This window comes from Xiphias gladius, chromosome 1, assembly GCF_016859285.1.
Source record: "Xiphias gladius isolate SHS-SW01 ecotype Sanya breed wild chromosome 1, ASM1685928v1, whole genome shotgun sequence".
NCBI lineage: Eukaryota > Metazoa > Chordata > Actinopteri > Istiophoriformes > Xiphiidae > Xiphias > Xiphias gladius.
In genome coordinates, this window is record NC_053400.1 from 15,608,154 (window position 1) to 15,621,614 (window position 13,461).

The 13,461-nt window shown below is 39.3% G+C and overlaps 2 protein-coding genes across 2 annotated transcripts; both read right to left on the reverse strand.

Annotated features, from left to right (window-relative positions):
* Positions 1 to 1,514: 1,514 nt before the first annotated feature.
* Positions 1,515 to 8,825, reverse strand: LOC120788823 (kinesin family binding protein). The gene is made up of 13 exons (XM_040124989.1): positions 8,370 to 8,825; positions 7,905 to 8,003; positions 7,341 to 7,420; positions 7,108 to 7,166; positions 6,693 to 6,817; positions 6,239 to 6,332; positions 5,848 to 5,960; positions 5,323 to 5,472; positions 4,889 to 4,963; positions 3,563 to 3,725; positions 3,206 to 3,380; positions 2,922 to 3,107; positions 1,515 to 2,618 (listed from the first exon to the last, which is right to left on the reverse strand). The coding sequence occupies exons 1-13, from the start codon at positions 8,823 to 8,825 to the stop codon at positions 2,480 to 2,482; spliced, it is 1,914 nt and encodes a 637-aa protein (XP_039980923.1). The 3' UTR covers positions 1,515 to 2,479.
* Positions 8,826 to 9,644: 819 nt separating this feature from the next.
* Positions 9,645 to 13,461, reverse strand: mpc1 (mitochondrial pyruvate carrier 1). Its single transcript, XM_040125003.1, has 5 exons — positions 13,256 to 13,461; positions 12,225 to 12,228; positions 11,774 to 11,870; positions 11,281 to 11,413; positions 9,645 to 10,641 (listed from the first exon to the last, which is right to left on the reverse strand). The coding sequence occupies exons 1-5, from the start codon at positions 13,324 to 13,326 to the stop codon at positions 10,617 to 10,619; spliced, it is 330 nt and encodes a 109-aa protein (XP_039980937.1). The 5' UTR covers positions 13,327 to 13,461; the 3' UTR covers positions 9,645 to 10,616.

Sequence of the window (13,461 nt, forward strand, 5' to 3'; positions counted from 1 at the left end):
TTACTCAACCACATACCTATAAATAGTAAAATCAGAAAAACGGATAATTTTGCAGTGGTCTCTTAATTTTTTCCAGAGCTGTATATCGAGCAAAAACCAAGCCATGAGGTCAAAGGAACTGCCTGCAGAGCTCTGAGACAGGATTGTGTTAACGCACAGATCTGAGGAAGGCTAAAAAAAAAAAAATCTGCTTATTGGCACAGATTCTCTACTTCTCTGGAAGTAGTGAATCTGTTTACTGAAGGAATGAACAGTAATAGGGCAAAAGATACTTCCTCACATGGTGTGATGACCTTGTTGGAGAGTGCTGTCCAATGTGTTGCAATAAGCCCGGCCACCGCTGTATGGAAGCATCATTTATCCAGTTTTTTCCTTTTATTCGTCACCTGTCTGTATATCCATACAGCAGTTGCAGTAGCTTCACCACAAGCCCTAAATGCCCCCAGAGAGGAAGCCGCATAGAATAGGGCAAAGTAACACAACCTCGTTGTTTGCTGAAAACTGCATCGGCCCACACATCTGGCATCTGTTGCAAATGCCTCCCTTTATGAAAACATGCAACTTTATCTGAGAATTCAGATAACTCCAATCCAACAGTTAGAAATCAAAGACATCACATGGACAGCCACGGATTTTATTTGCTGAGGACTTTTTACTATTAATACGAAATGTACATCTAGCTCTGGCAGCTTTAACATACAGTATGCGTGTGCAGGTTTAACTCAGATGCACAATATAATAAATGTAAGTAACAGTGTTGCAATAATATGGAAACATGCAGGACACAGCTGCGGAAGAAGACTGATAAAAGATACTGCAACTTTTAAAGGATATCATCACATAGTCACTGTCAGTTTAAGACATAATTTGGTTTTAATAGGAGTTTCAGACATTTCTCTGCATTAAGCAGTTTAATAGTGTGGAAAAACAGGTTCTTAAACTAATCAGTGGCCCAAACTGAGATTTTAGCCTTTTACTCAGGGACCCACAGTCATTTAATCCACTTGGTATGTCTGTTATACAGATATTTACCAGAGAAAAAACTGAGGACCCATTTCACACCCAGCTTCCCACTGTAAGTAAACTAGAATTACTGCCTCGCGATTGTATGCCTCCGTAGAATCTATAAAATCTATACAATCACCACAGTTTCACGGTGGGCACCCAAGATTATTGTCACCACTTCAGTACCTGACCAGATGAAAATATGGTCACAATCTCCCCTCTGTTCCTGAGTTATGGTGCTGAAAAATGACCAGAAGTGTTTTTGAAGAACATTATGATGTCACGGTGACGTTGACCTTTGACCTTTTTGGATATAAAGTGTAATCACGTCATCATTTTATCCTATTAGGCATTTGTGTGAAATGTTTTCAGAATTAGTGTATTAATTCTTGAGTTATGGCCAAAAACATCCCAGTGCCCTTGACCCTTGGCCCTTGATCATCCAAATTCTAATCAGTTGATGTGGCTACGGCTGTTACTGGCGCAGAGGCATAAAAAGTTCATATTGGTACTGTGACAGAAGTGTGTTTTACTTCACTGGTTTAATATCATTACATAAAGCACGTACTGTACATAAAACAGGAAGACAGTGTGATTCCTCAGAGACATGAAGAAAGCACACAGGTTCAACTGGATGAAGCTGGCATCATGCAAATTATGACTTCTAATAAACCTCTGGCTGTCTGTTGTTATTAGCATGTCTATAGTAACGCTGGTTACAGGAGGCTTTAACATATGTTTTACTATCAGAGCCAAAGTAGCTGAAGAAACAACATTTTGGTGTGCTGAGGAAAATAAAGACACATTAAATGAAAACCAATATGATTAACAATAAAAAAATACAAGTATGAATCAGAGTAGGGTCAGAGAGGACATCTAAACAGTAAAATAAAATTTAAAAAAACAAAATAAATAAAAATCTTTCATGTACATATGAGCCATAAGGATGAAAAAGCAGCTTTTTTAAATTTTCAAAGGCAGCATCTGACATTTTAGCAATGAAACCTACAAATGACCTATTTATTCATTTATTTTACACCCCTTTGTTTGGGGATCAACCACAGTAGTGTCTAAATCAATTTTCACTGGTGTTGAAAACATAAAGATATCACCGGCCATTCTCTGTTTTGTTTTAGTACAATGAAAAAAACATTGTCATATTGATTTTGAATATACTTTCTGTGCTATCTGAATTAAAAGTAAATTGACCACACATTTGACTACACAGAAGAAAGCAAATTAGCGTGTAATGTGTTCAACAGTCTTATGAAGGCAGGATGTCCACTGCAAAAAACAAGAGGCCATCACCAATACAAATACAGTAAGCCACAAAGTCAGTTAATCTGCCATCCAGTTTCTCTAATTGTTGGGAGTGTCCATTGACTATAAGGTGTTAAACTTTGACTAACTGTCTCAACTGGATGGATTTATCAAATCAACCAACAACAAGTCAGTCAGTGAACAGTGGCGACCTTCAGTTGTTTGCAGCCATCCTCGCTTTGAGGCGGTTGATTTTGAGAGGGAGCAGGCCAACCATCTCCTTACTCAGCTCCAGCTCCGTCTCCACAGAGGCTGCTGCCTCAGGGTGGGCCTCACAATACTGCACCACGTATCTAGACAACAGGTGGAGGATGAAAGTGACGGTCAACAGGTTACACAGATGAACAAAATGGCAGCTGGCAGCATTTAGACTGTGGAGTACACCCTTATTCCATTCATTTGAACCAATTTCAACAAAATCCTTTCTAGTCCACCAATTACATCTATCTTTCATTAGACTTTCCTAATGCATCTGTATTAACATCAACCTATTACTGTCATCCTATAGAGTACTCCTGTAGACAGCAAGTAATTCAGTATGAAACTCTGCAACTCCTTGGATGTATCACCATAAATTCAGAAATATATTCTCATACTTGTAGTTTTCCAGAGATTTGTTGAGGTTGTCCAGCTGAACAGGGGGTGAAGAGCTGATCAGCCTGCTGTGCAGTCGGGCTACTCTGAAGCGGGCCACCAGAGCGGGCCTGAGCACCTCCTCTTCCAGGTGCTCCGGAAACTTCCCCTCTGGAGAACACAGAGAGTCTAGGAACATCTGGAAGTACCTGGAAAGGAGAGGATTACAAATCACTCAGAGTGACTAATGTAGACGCATAGAGACACACACATACTGTAGGTACGCCACACATAAATGTGCACTCACTTGGCAGAGGCAGAGCAGAGGTGGTTGAATTTCTTAATCGTATGGTTATCTAGCGACTGTGAGTCTGCTTGTCTGTTGGCCAGTGTCAGTTTCAGGTCCATCATTTCATTGTAGATCTCTGCCAACTCAAACATCAACTGTCTGCGGATCAATAGGTAGTACTGGGCATTCAAGTCTACAGCAAAACAGTGGGAGGTGGAGAAAGTCAGATTTAATCAATTATTGTGTCATCTTACATGGTTATTTAATTCTCTCTCTTTCTATTGAATTATACCTTACGAAAATATTCAAAGAGACAAAATTTTCTTCAAAAGGAAGAAAGAAAATTGCAACTCAAGATCAAATTTAGCTCGGTACCATTACAGATTGGCTCTAGCATGTCAACTCTTCGTTTGTGCATTTTGCAGCGCCGCTCCAGATCCTCTTCAAAGAAAGCCAGGGCCCTGAACAGAGCACTATGATCCTGCAGGATCTCTATGTGGTCTGTCACATATCCATCCATTTGAAAGTACTCCTTAGCCTGCAAGAGAGAATGAAAGACGTGAGACACAGTCACAAATAGAGATGAACTACAGACGAGGGTTAATAAAATACCCCCAAAAATAATTTTCTATAAAAGCTCCATGGATGATCCTGCTTAATCAACTTTACATAGTAACCACTGGACCTATTGACACCCACACATTTCAGGTTTACCACCATATTTGAGAGCTGAAACTGTACGTTGTATGTTCAACATTTTGGGCTTTTTTTAAAAATGTAATCCTGTGTGGATGAAGAAAAAGGATAAAGGACTCCTCGTCCAATCAGTTCACATCTTTTACTGGCTCCGAAAACCTGTTTTTTTGCTCTTTAAACAGGGATAGGAATTTTCTCTCATTGGCCTTAAATACAAAATGTTTCTGAGGGGCAACTCTGCCATGAATACCATCTTAGATTTGTGATTCGAGGTGCAACAGTGTCACAACGGAAATAATTAAATTTAGTCACACTTTCTGAGGCTGTATTTCTGCGGAGTATTCTGCAAAGTGTCTGTGCCCACTGCCTTTGTCACTGTGAATTACTTACTTCAAGTTAAATCCTTTTTTTTTGTAGTTTTTCTATTAAAATGAAAGGGTTTGACATAATTCAGACACACCAGTACAGAACAGAAATAACATCAAATTTAAGACATTCTAGTGTAGATTTGCTTCTTGAGAAGAATCCTTAAGACAACAATGTGGTTGAGGACTGTGAGGAACAGTTGAGTGGAGTGCAGTGCCATGTGGCTGAAATCAGCTTCAGCTATAAATATCTTGGCAAACTCACCGATGCGTCAAGTCAAATCCAATCAAGTTTATTTGTACAGCCCAGTATCAAATAGAGTATCTCAAGGGGCTTTACACCGCTGTTTTTTTGTGTAACCTGATTTTTTTAAATGCAGCATTTTACTAAAAATAATTTTAAGGTTCACTTTTATCTTTCAAATATGTGCTAATAAGGTAACTTCAATAACTTCTCAGCATACTAGTGGCCCGTAAACTGTGCTGTACTGCTCTGTGTGTCTGTTTACTTGTATACGAGACTTCCATGTTGATGATTTGAGTCTGTCCAACCAAGTTTCTGTGTGTGTGTGTGTGTTTGTGTGTGTGAGTGTGCGCCTGCGCGCCTGCATGCGTGTGTCCATGTATGTGTTGTATATACCTGTGTGACATAATTCTGTCCCACTAGAAATACAGCTCTGGACTCAGTGAAGTCCAATGGGAACAAACAGCACACCTACAAAACATAAAGCAGAAAGTCTGAGCTCATCTACTATAATGAGCTGGTAATTATTTGCTGAATGGCGCCCTCTAGTGATACATTACTCTTTATTCTTCATTCATTGCCAGATTTGTGATCAGTTGATTGTGCTTTTAAGCTATGGACTGATACTATGACGTCAAAACTTTTTTTTACTTATACATGACTTTAAAAAAAATAACCAGTCTTATAATGCATTATCAGTAAAGGGAAACATTTTTGCTGCTATTGACATAGAGATACAACAACAGGTATGAGTACAACATGCTCCTTAACATTTTTAACAATAGCATTGCTAGCAGCAGTAGAAGTAGTACCAAACACAGAATACAGACCTTCTCTTCCAGGCTAGCAATGGAATCAAAGGTGTCTTCAGAGCCAAACAGCAGAGCGCTCTTCCTGCCCTTCTCTTCCTCCTCCTCCTCACGTCTTCTTGCTCTCTTCAACTCTTCTTGATGATCAGTATCCAGCTCCCCAATGTTGTCCTGGTCGCAAACACAGGCGCAAGCACATTTTAAGACACACATAAAAGAATTATGTACATCTAAGCTTAAATGCAGACAAGCATGTGCAGATATACAGATAATCTACATAAGTAAACATGCATTTGAAGGTTGGTTAAATTGATAATCCTTGATCCTTATTCCTTCTTTTATTTTAGCATATAATCTTAGGTGCAACTTCTTTTCCCCTGGTTTTCTGCTGATAAAGTTGAGGGTTTTTTTTTGGGTGGAGCTCTTTCTCTTCAGTCATGGTTGCTTTCACTGCTCATAAGACTCGAGTGCAAGTCATGAGTCTACTGATTTTAAAAACCGCCACAGGCGCACACATGTGCACACACAAGTACAACCATGCAGTACCTCTAGCAGCTTCTTAGCATCCTGCAGGAGGTTGAGACAGTATTTGATCCAACATCTCGCGATCTCTGCTCTCTTTTGTCTGAGCTGTTCCCTACGGTCACTCTCTGTCTCACCTATGTCAGACAGAGGGAGAAAAAGATATCTAGATAGGCCAGGAAAGAGGGGGAAAGAATGGTATATGTATGTCTGGATGACATAAGAGGGAGTGAGGGGGAAGGAGTCAGAGAGAGGAAGGAAGGTAATAACTGAGGACAGGAGGCAGGATTGGTCACACAACTGTAGCAATACTTTGCTCACAGTTGTGTTATCTCCTGTTTGACTAATTGTAATTGAGCTGTGAGTGTGCTTATTGTGATCTGTGTATTAATTAAAGATTTAGATCGATACTTACTTTCCTGTGCTGCAGCTTCAGAAGGAACCTCTCCTGCCAAGCCTGATATGACGGTAGCTGCTGAGAGGCAATGTCTGCCTTCCATGTATCGACCCTAAAAAAAAAAAAAATAATAATAATAAAAAAAAAAAAAAAATCACACACACATACCTCTCATTAATTAAACTCAAAACAAACCACCGTGACAGTGTTAATCCATACCTAAACCAGATCTTACAAAATATATGACTGTTACAACCAAAATTCTTGCCATTTAATCAAAAATAACTTAATTCTATGTCAAGTCTCTGCAAAAAACACCTACAAGGAAACTGAAACTTTTCACTTTAACTGGAAACTGTGTAACATGGAAGGCAAAATGGATGAAAACATTTTGGGTGATAACATACAAACCCCTTGTAGATTTGAGGTTTTTAAATTGCTTTTAATCTATATGAAGCAATCTAAGACCTACCTTTGTGATGTAATACTGTGATAGTGTAGCAGCGTTCAGTGCCCACTCCATTGGATTGAACTGATTTAACTGTAACTGTCTCTGCAGGGTACTGTGACAATAGGTGGCAGCACGCTCAGTTTGACCTGGAAAAAACAAAATACTAAACTTATTATAACTATCGTCAAATAAAGCAATATATTAACGTAACAACACTCAGCTTCATTATATTCAGAAGAGGACTTCTCAAATGCCTCAAAAATCAGTGGATATGATGCGACTTCAAATGACTCGTTTAAAAAAAGTGGATGTTAATTGATTCAAACTGATATATAGTATTTGGAGTTTCTATATCAGTTTAAATATGAAGTACATTTTACATAAGCTACATTGTAAATATATACTTTTCTACAAATTTGACTCAAACAACACTCACCAAGGTTTTGATAGACTTGAGCAAGGTAGTACATGGTATGGGTGTAGGCCAACTCAAACCTGGTAGGTATAAAAGGAAAGATGGAAGGAAGAGAAAGAAGGGAAAGGGAAGAAGTAGTGTGTCGAGAAGGCAAAGTAAAGTAACAATAACATTACTATAAACAGACAGAAGTCTGTGAATCTGCATATGTGCAACACCCCCACTGTATGGGGCTGTTGGAGTTTAGAAGTTACCTCTTGGTCCTTTCCTGATGTGTCAGCAGGTTCTCCTCGGTAGTAAAGTACTCTGTCATATCAGTGGGGGGACTCCCATCCTGAAAAGAAAAAGGAAACACAACAATCATGGCTGCTGATGAAGAGGATGTGGCCAGTGTAATTTTCAGTCACTGCTATGTTGACTCCACAGCCTTGTCCTCCTGCTGTTGGCTTCTCAGTCTATTTGTCTTTTGAATGCTGGTGTCAAAACAGTAATGGCGAGTGATTTACGATCAACCCTTATGCTGCGTACAAAATTGCTCCCTTTTTGCTACCTAGTGCACTGTGTTCATATTTCATCTTAAAAAGGTACAATGTAAATGACATTTACACAACTTTTTAATCAAAAACACAACAATGCAATGCTTTCCCTTGGCTCCTGACAGACAAACACTAAACCTGTTGATGGCGAGGCAAATTAATGGTGACTAATAAATGTGTGAAATGATGGTTTTTGTCATCTACAGTCTCCCCTGCCCTGCCATCAATCGCCCAGTGTACCAGTAGCTGCAGTTAAACGGACACCCATTAAATCAACTTTACCTCCTTCATATAACGTTGGTAGATGAACTCTGCTGTTTCAAGGAAACCCTGAGCCGTCTCCGTCTCATCCCGGCCTGCCCAAAGGATTCCCAACTGGTTCTGACAACACAAACAGCCAACACGAGTGATCAGCATCAGCAGATCCTCTGATCTCATACGATCTGGACAAGTCAAGAATCATCTACTGTTACTTTCGTGGTAACAATATGATCGCTCTGTTGTGATTCCATACATATTATGATAAATCATCAATAAGCTGTAATGTATGCAAAAAGGGAGTCGTGGTGCAAACTGCTTTAATGTAAAATAATATATTTACTAGTCAGTCTGTCTGAGATGGCTGATTAGCAGCAGCATCTCAGTCATAATCTATCGAACCTTTTAACGGTATTTATATTTTAATATGTTTGCTAACGTAAAATCAAGGAAGTTTTCTTTTATTAACATTGTTTGAGTTAACCTTACCCTGACATGGATAAACAGCGACACATTCTCGGATGACACTCTGCATCTCTCCAGCAGTTTCATGCAGTTCATCAGATGCTCCTGTCCGGCTGACAGCTCCTCTGTGTCGACGTGGTTGACGCCCAGATAGTAGTCCACAGCCCCGAGTTTAGCGGCCCGCATCCCGGCTGGCGAGTCGCAGCTTAAGCCCTGACCGAACAAGTCCTCCCTCTGTCCGTCCACCGGCGGCTCTGTCGGCCGCTGGTCGCCGCTCTCCCCACCGCTCTCCTCCTCACCTTCGCCAGCTTCCAAACATTTAAGCGAGCAGAATATCTCTCTGAGGAGCTCCCTGGCCTTGTATTTGGAGCGGAACGGGTCATTTTCGGGGTCGTTTCGTGATTCTACCTCCGTAAGGTTTTGGGCGTTGGTGAATTTGTCGCAGATAGCGCTCCACTCGTTACCGCCGAGTGACGCCATGTTGGTCTTCTTCTTTTGTCGTTCAACTGAATCCGGGTCCTTTTTGTTGCATTACTGCCATCTGCTGGAGTTAATCAATTATATCTTTCAGGGATTTCAACGTTGTTGCCATCGGTGCGTTCCTCCCAAAAATAAACAATCTTGCCCGGTGACCCAGTATTAGGTTTTAGTGTGTTGTTGGAACGTGAGTACAGCATCCATTTAAATATTATTCACTCGAATCCGTCAGTCTCCAAGGTATCAGTAAGGACCAGTGGTTTGGTATGTACTAAATTACTTTATAAATTACTACTACTGTACTTCAGCACAACGTCGAGGTACTTGCACTTGAGTATTTTCCTTTTACGCCACGTCATTCCTCTGCTCCACTACATTACAGAGGAAAATATTGTACCTTTTAAACCACTAGCTACGTTTTTCCTCACAGCTACACTATAGTCACTTGTTACTTTGCAGATTCAAGTTTTAAATACAAAACGTATGATCACTTTATAAAATGTAATGCATTGTTATTGATTAAACTATCCAACAGCATATAAAGAAGCTGGCTCCACATCAACACTAACATTAAAATGCTGCTTATCCAAGTTAATGCATCAGTAATAATATATAACACTATGAAAAGATTCATCATCATTATGAGAACTTTTAGATACTTCAAGTGCATTTGTTTTGCTGATATGTACTTTTATTTAAGTAAAACTGTGAATGCAAAACTGTTACTTAATGGAGTATCTTCAAGACAAACAAGACTAAAATGAAAACCGCAGCTGTAAAGCTGTACTTCATGAAAAATAAATAAGTCATCCACTCGCTGAATTTTGTTCAAGTTGGTTGTACCCACTTTATTTAAACAAACCCAGAGAATCAAATTGTTAATCAGGGAAAAATAATGACATGAAGTATGCAATAACAATAAATTAACGTGAATGACGCATCATGACAACACACAGTTTGGTCAATACTGACAGAAGCATCTTGTTTTGCCCAGTCATGCAGGATTACCACCTAGACAGCCCGGGCCTAATTATACAGTGTTTACAGCCTCACCACATAAAAAGACATACACATTTATTTTGTATGATTTAAACATTTGCTTGAACAATCATTATTTATTATACTGCAATAAAATTATGTCAAATTAGATCCTCATACCAATCTGTTTTAAATGTACAGCGTAATATCTCGCTCCAGGGAACAGCAAACAAAAAGCTTACCTGTCTGTGTGTTCTCTGTGTTTAAGTAAAGCTTAATGAATAAAAGTCCATATTCTTAGCCAGCGATAATATTCCATGATGTGGAAATATTTGCACAGACAGATCTCAGGCTAAGTTCTCTATGAAATATTAGGAATATTTCAATTACGAAGGTCGTAAGAATGTAATAAAAATGGTATGCTGATAACCTGAAATGAGACGACTGCCGAATAATGATTGTTTTAGCATGGTCTTAAAGTGTTTAATGGCAAGTGTATTCAGTGTGTAAAGCATCTTACTGCCAGGCTGGTTAGCTGAGTGTACATTCACCTACATTAGACTTTTGTGTCATGTTGAATATTGCAAAAGTTTAAAAATAAATCATGGCAACCCTAAAATGTGGGAGGAAATCATCTTTCTTTTTTCCGTCTGTATAGTAAAAAGTGACTAAAACTTCATGAGGTTGATCAATCATGGTAATATATCATGGCTTAAGTACCACAGGCTCAATGATTAGATAAAATGTTTTGATGTCCAGGTTTAGTTGGCTGTCGTAGCAGCACGGTGCAACTTTGGCCCCTGCTTCGCTCTGTCACTAAGATCCCATCTTCTTCTCCATGCTGAAATAATACAGAAAATGTCAGAGTGCATATAATTCTATTTGAATCCCATGACCTAAATTTCAAGGATTATTTCAGCTTTTTTTCAGTCTGGCACTCCAGGTTTCCCCTTTCCTCACTGGGGTGTATCTGAGAGCAATGACTTTCACTAGAGTCACTGATGAAATATTAAACAAAGTCAAAAGTCATGGTGGAAAAACAAGGGCCAGCTTGAAAATAACTGGAGAGACACATTTATTCGGACATTTGTTATCCCAAATGACAGAGAACATGCAAGAAAGAAAGAAAATGGCATGACTCAAACCTGTTTTGAACACACAAGCTTCACAACAAAGTAAGGTATAACTAGTAGCCTGCTGAGCCACCTGTATAACATCTCTAACAATTCTTTATTAAGTTGTGAAGTGGAGCTTGATAGGATAACTGATGACTTTATTAACATTCAGGCCGAATAATAACTAACAGGCTGGGATTTTTCTGTAAGCAACTGATTGAACACTGTTGACCATGACATAAAGCCTCGATTTTTCGGCAAGTATGGATGAGAAAATTTGCAAATAGTTATGTCTAATGCAGTGGTTTTATTATACATCTCCTGTTCACAATGACAAAGAAAAATAGGACTAGAATATGACCTACTTGTATTTGATGAGACGACTCCCCTGGATTAGCTGTGCTGTCTCATTTGTCAAATGGCACGCAAACAGTAGCCAGTTCCGTGGCTGCACCTTGTATGCGAACCTCATGAAGAGCAGTGAATAGCAGGAAAGAGCTGAGAGGATGGAGGAAACACAGACAATAGCTATTACTTTTAGTTCTACAGATATGTGGTCAGTACAAACTCTTCTGTCAGGGTTTCTGTTCCTTCAACACCTATTTGAGGTCCAAGTGAAAGCTCTCTCATTCAGAATGTGATTAAGAAATGGGACAGTCAGAGGAAATATCCAGAGTGACTGACAAGAATTGCAGCTTTTGTTTACTTTAAAGAATCTTTTATTTCTAAGTTAGCTTGAGGTAAAGTACAAATTACAATCCTAACCCTGACAATGTGAACTAGACAAGGATGGGGGTATTGTGTGTGCTGTACATTTGTGCATTTTTGTTTATCGGAATATGTGTCTGTGTGTCTTACCGAAGGTCATCCTGCCACTGATAATCTCAGGGCTCTTCTTCATATCTGTGATGGCGGCTATAGGAAGACCCCAGTTTGCTACAGGACCCCAGAAATGCTGCACACATGACAAATTATATTGCTTGACATTTATCTTAAACTAGTTGTACAGCAGGACAGGATTATATGATCATTAATATGTGAATACTTAATTATAAAATATGCATTGTGAATCCCATTAAAATAAGGAGCTGGTGTTGAAAACACATGGAAGAAAAGCATAATAGTACAGATTTGAAAAAAATACACCTAAACACACATACACTCAGATTAGTAGGTACGACTATACTGTACAGTACATGTAGTTAAAAGTCAAAATAGGAAGGTAGGGAGATAAACCAGCAGACAGTCACAAATGAAGAGCGTCATGTAGAAACACATATACTGACAGACACAAAGGATGAGTGCTTACCGTGCTGTTTAATGTTTTTTTTGTTGTTGTTTTTTTTTAAATTTCAGGGCCACATAGAAGAGAAAAGAACAAAAATACAGATGAGTCATACTGATATGAGCTAGGTCACACAAGAGCTACTGCCGCCTAAAACAGGTCACAGGTCTGGTTCTGGCAATTCACAAATGACGAGAGAACTAGTATACTTTAAAGGTCCCAAGTGGTGCAGCGAATAAAATCATCTGCTTAGTCTTGCTCTGCATCCACATCACTAAATTAGGTTATACTGAATGAGGTAACATCATAGACCCTGGATAAAAGTGTGAAACTACACTTACAGTGAACTGGCAACCACAATATTCATAATACAAGAGGATACACTGTTACACTTGATTACTGACAAAAAGACACTCTAAACAGATTTAGATTAGAGTGTCAGATTTACTCTAATATCTGGCAAGTACGCAAAACAACCAGGGCACATGTACACATTATCCAACAGCTTGTGAAGAAGTAATAAAAGCGGTTCTCTCTGCTTGCATTTGTCAGTACAGCCAGATTTGACACTGGCCATAATTTCAAATCCAGTTAAACGCTGTTGTGCACATTAGAGGCGAAGTATTAGGTTAAATTACGTTAAACCACTTCAAAGGATTGCTGATTGTTTTTGGATGTTTCTAGAGCGACTGACAGCATACCCGTCTTATGTACTTTAGTAATAAACCATCAAAACGAGTTTACCCAAAGTTTGCTGCTCTGCATTTACATTAGGAGTCATAAACTGGAGTAACAAGTTCACTCACAGCGCTACAGGCACAGAAAAAAAGCACAACCGTCCTTGAAAGGTAATGGAGAAAAACGATGCCAATGCACACAGAAATCGTTGACATGGTTGAAAATGGTAACTGGGTTTTATTCAAGCATAAATTCGGCTGGGTGTTAAACATCATCTAACGTTTTCAAAGTGTATAACCTAGTCACTCAACAGCCAACTAGCTAACGTACATTAGCATCCGTGCTAACAGAGAAATCTAACAGCTCCGAATACAAACCTCGTCAGATAATCTCTGAACTCTTTGCTCTTCAGGTGGTCAATAGCTTTCCGTGCAATTGTCCCCGCCATCGTTTAACGCTAGGACGGTGTGTGTTTTAGCCGAGAGGAACGCTGTTTCTGTGCTGAAGGGCAACTGGAAACTCAGCTCAGAGGACAACCGGTCCAATGTCCAAACCAAAACACTGGCGCTTCACGACAGTGTCG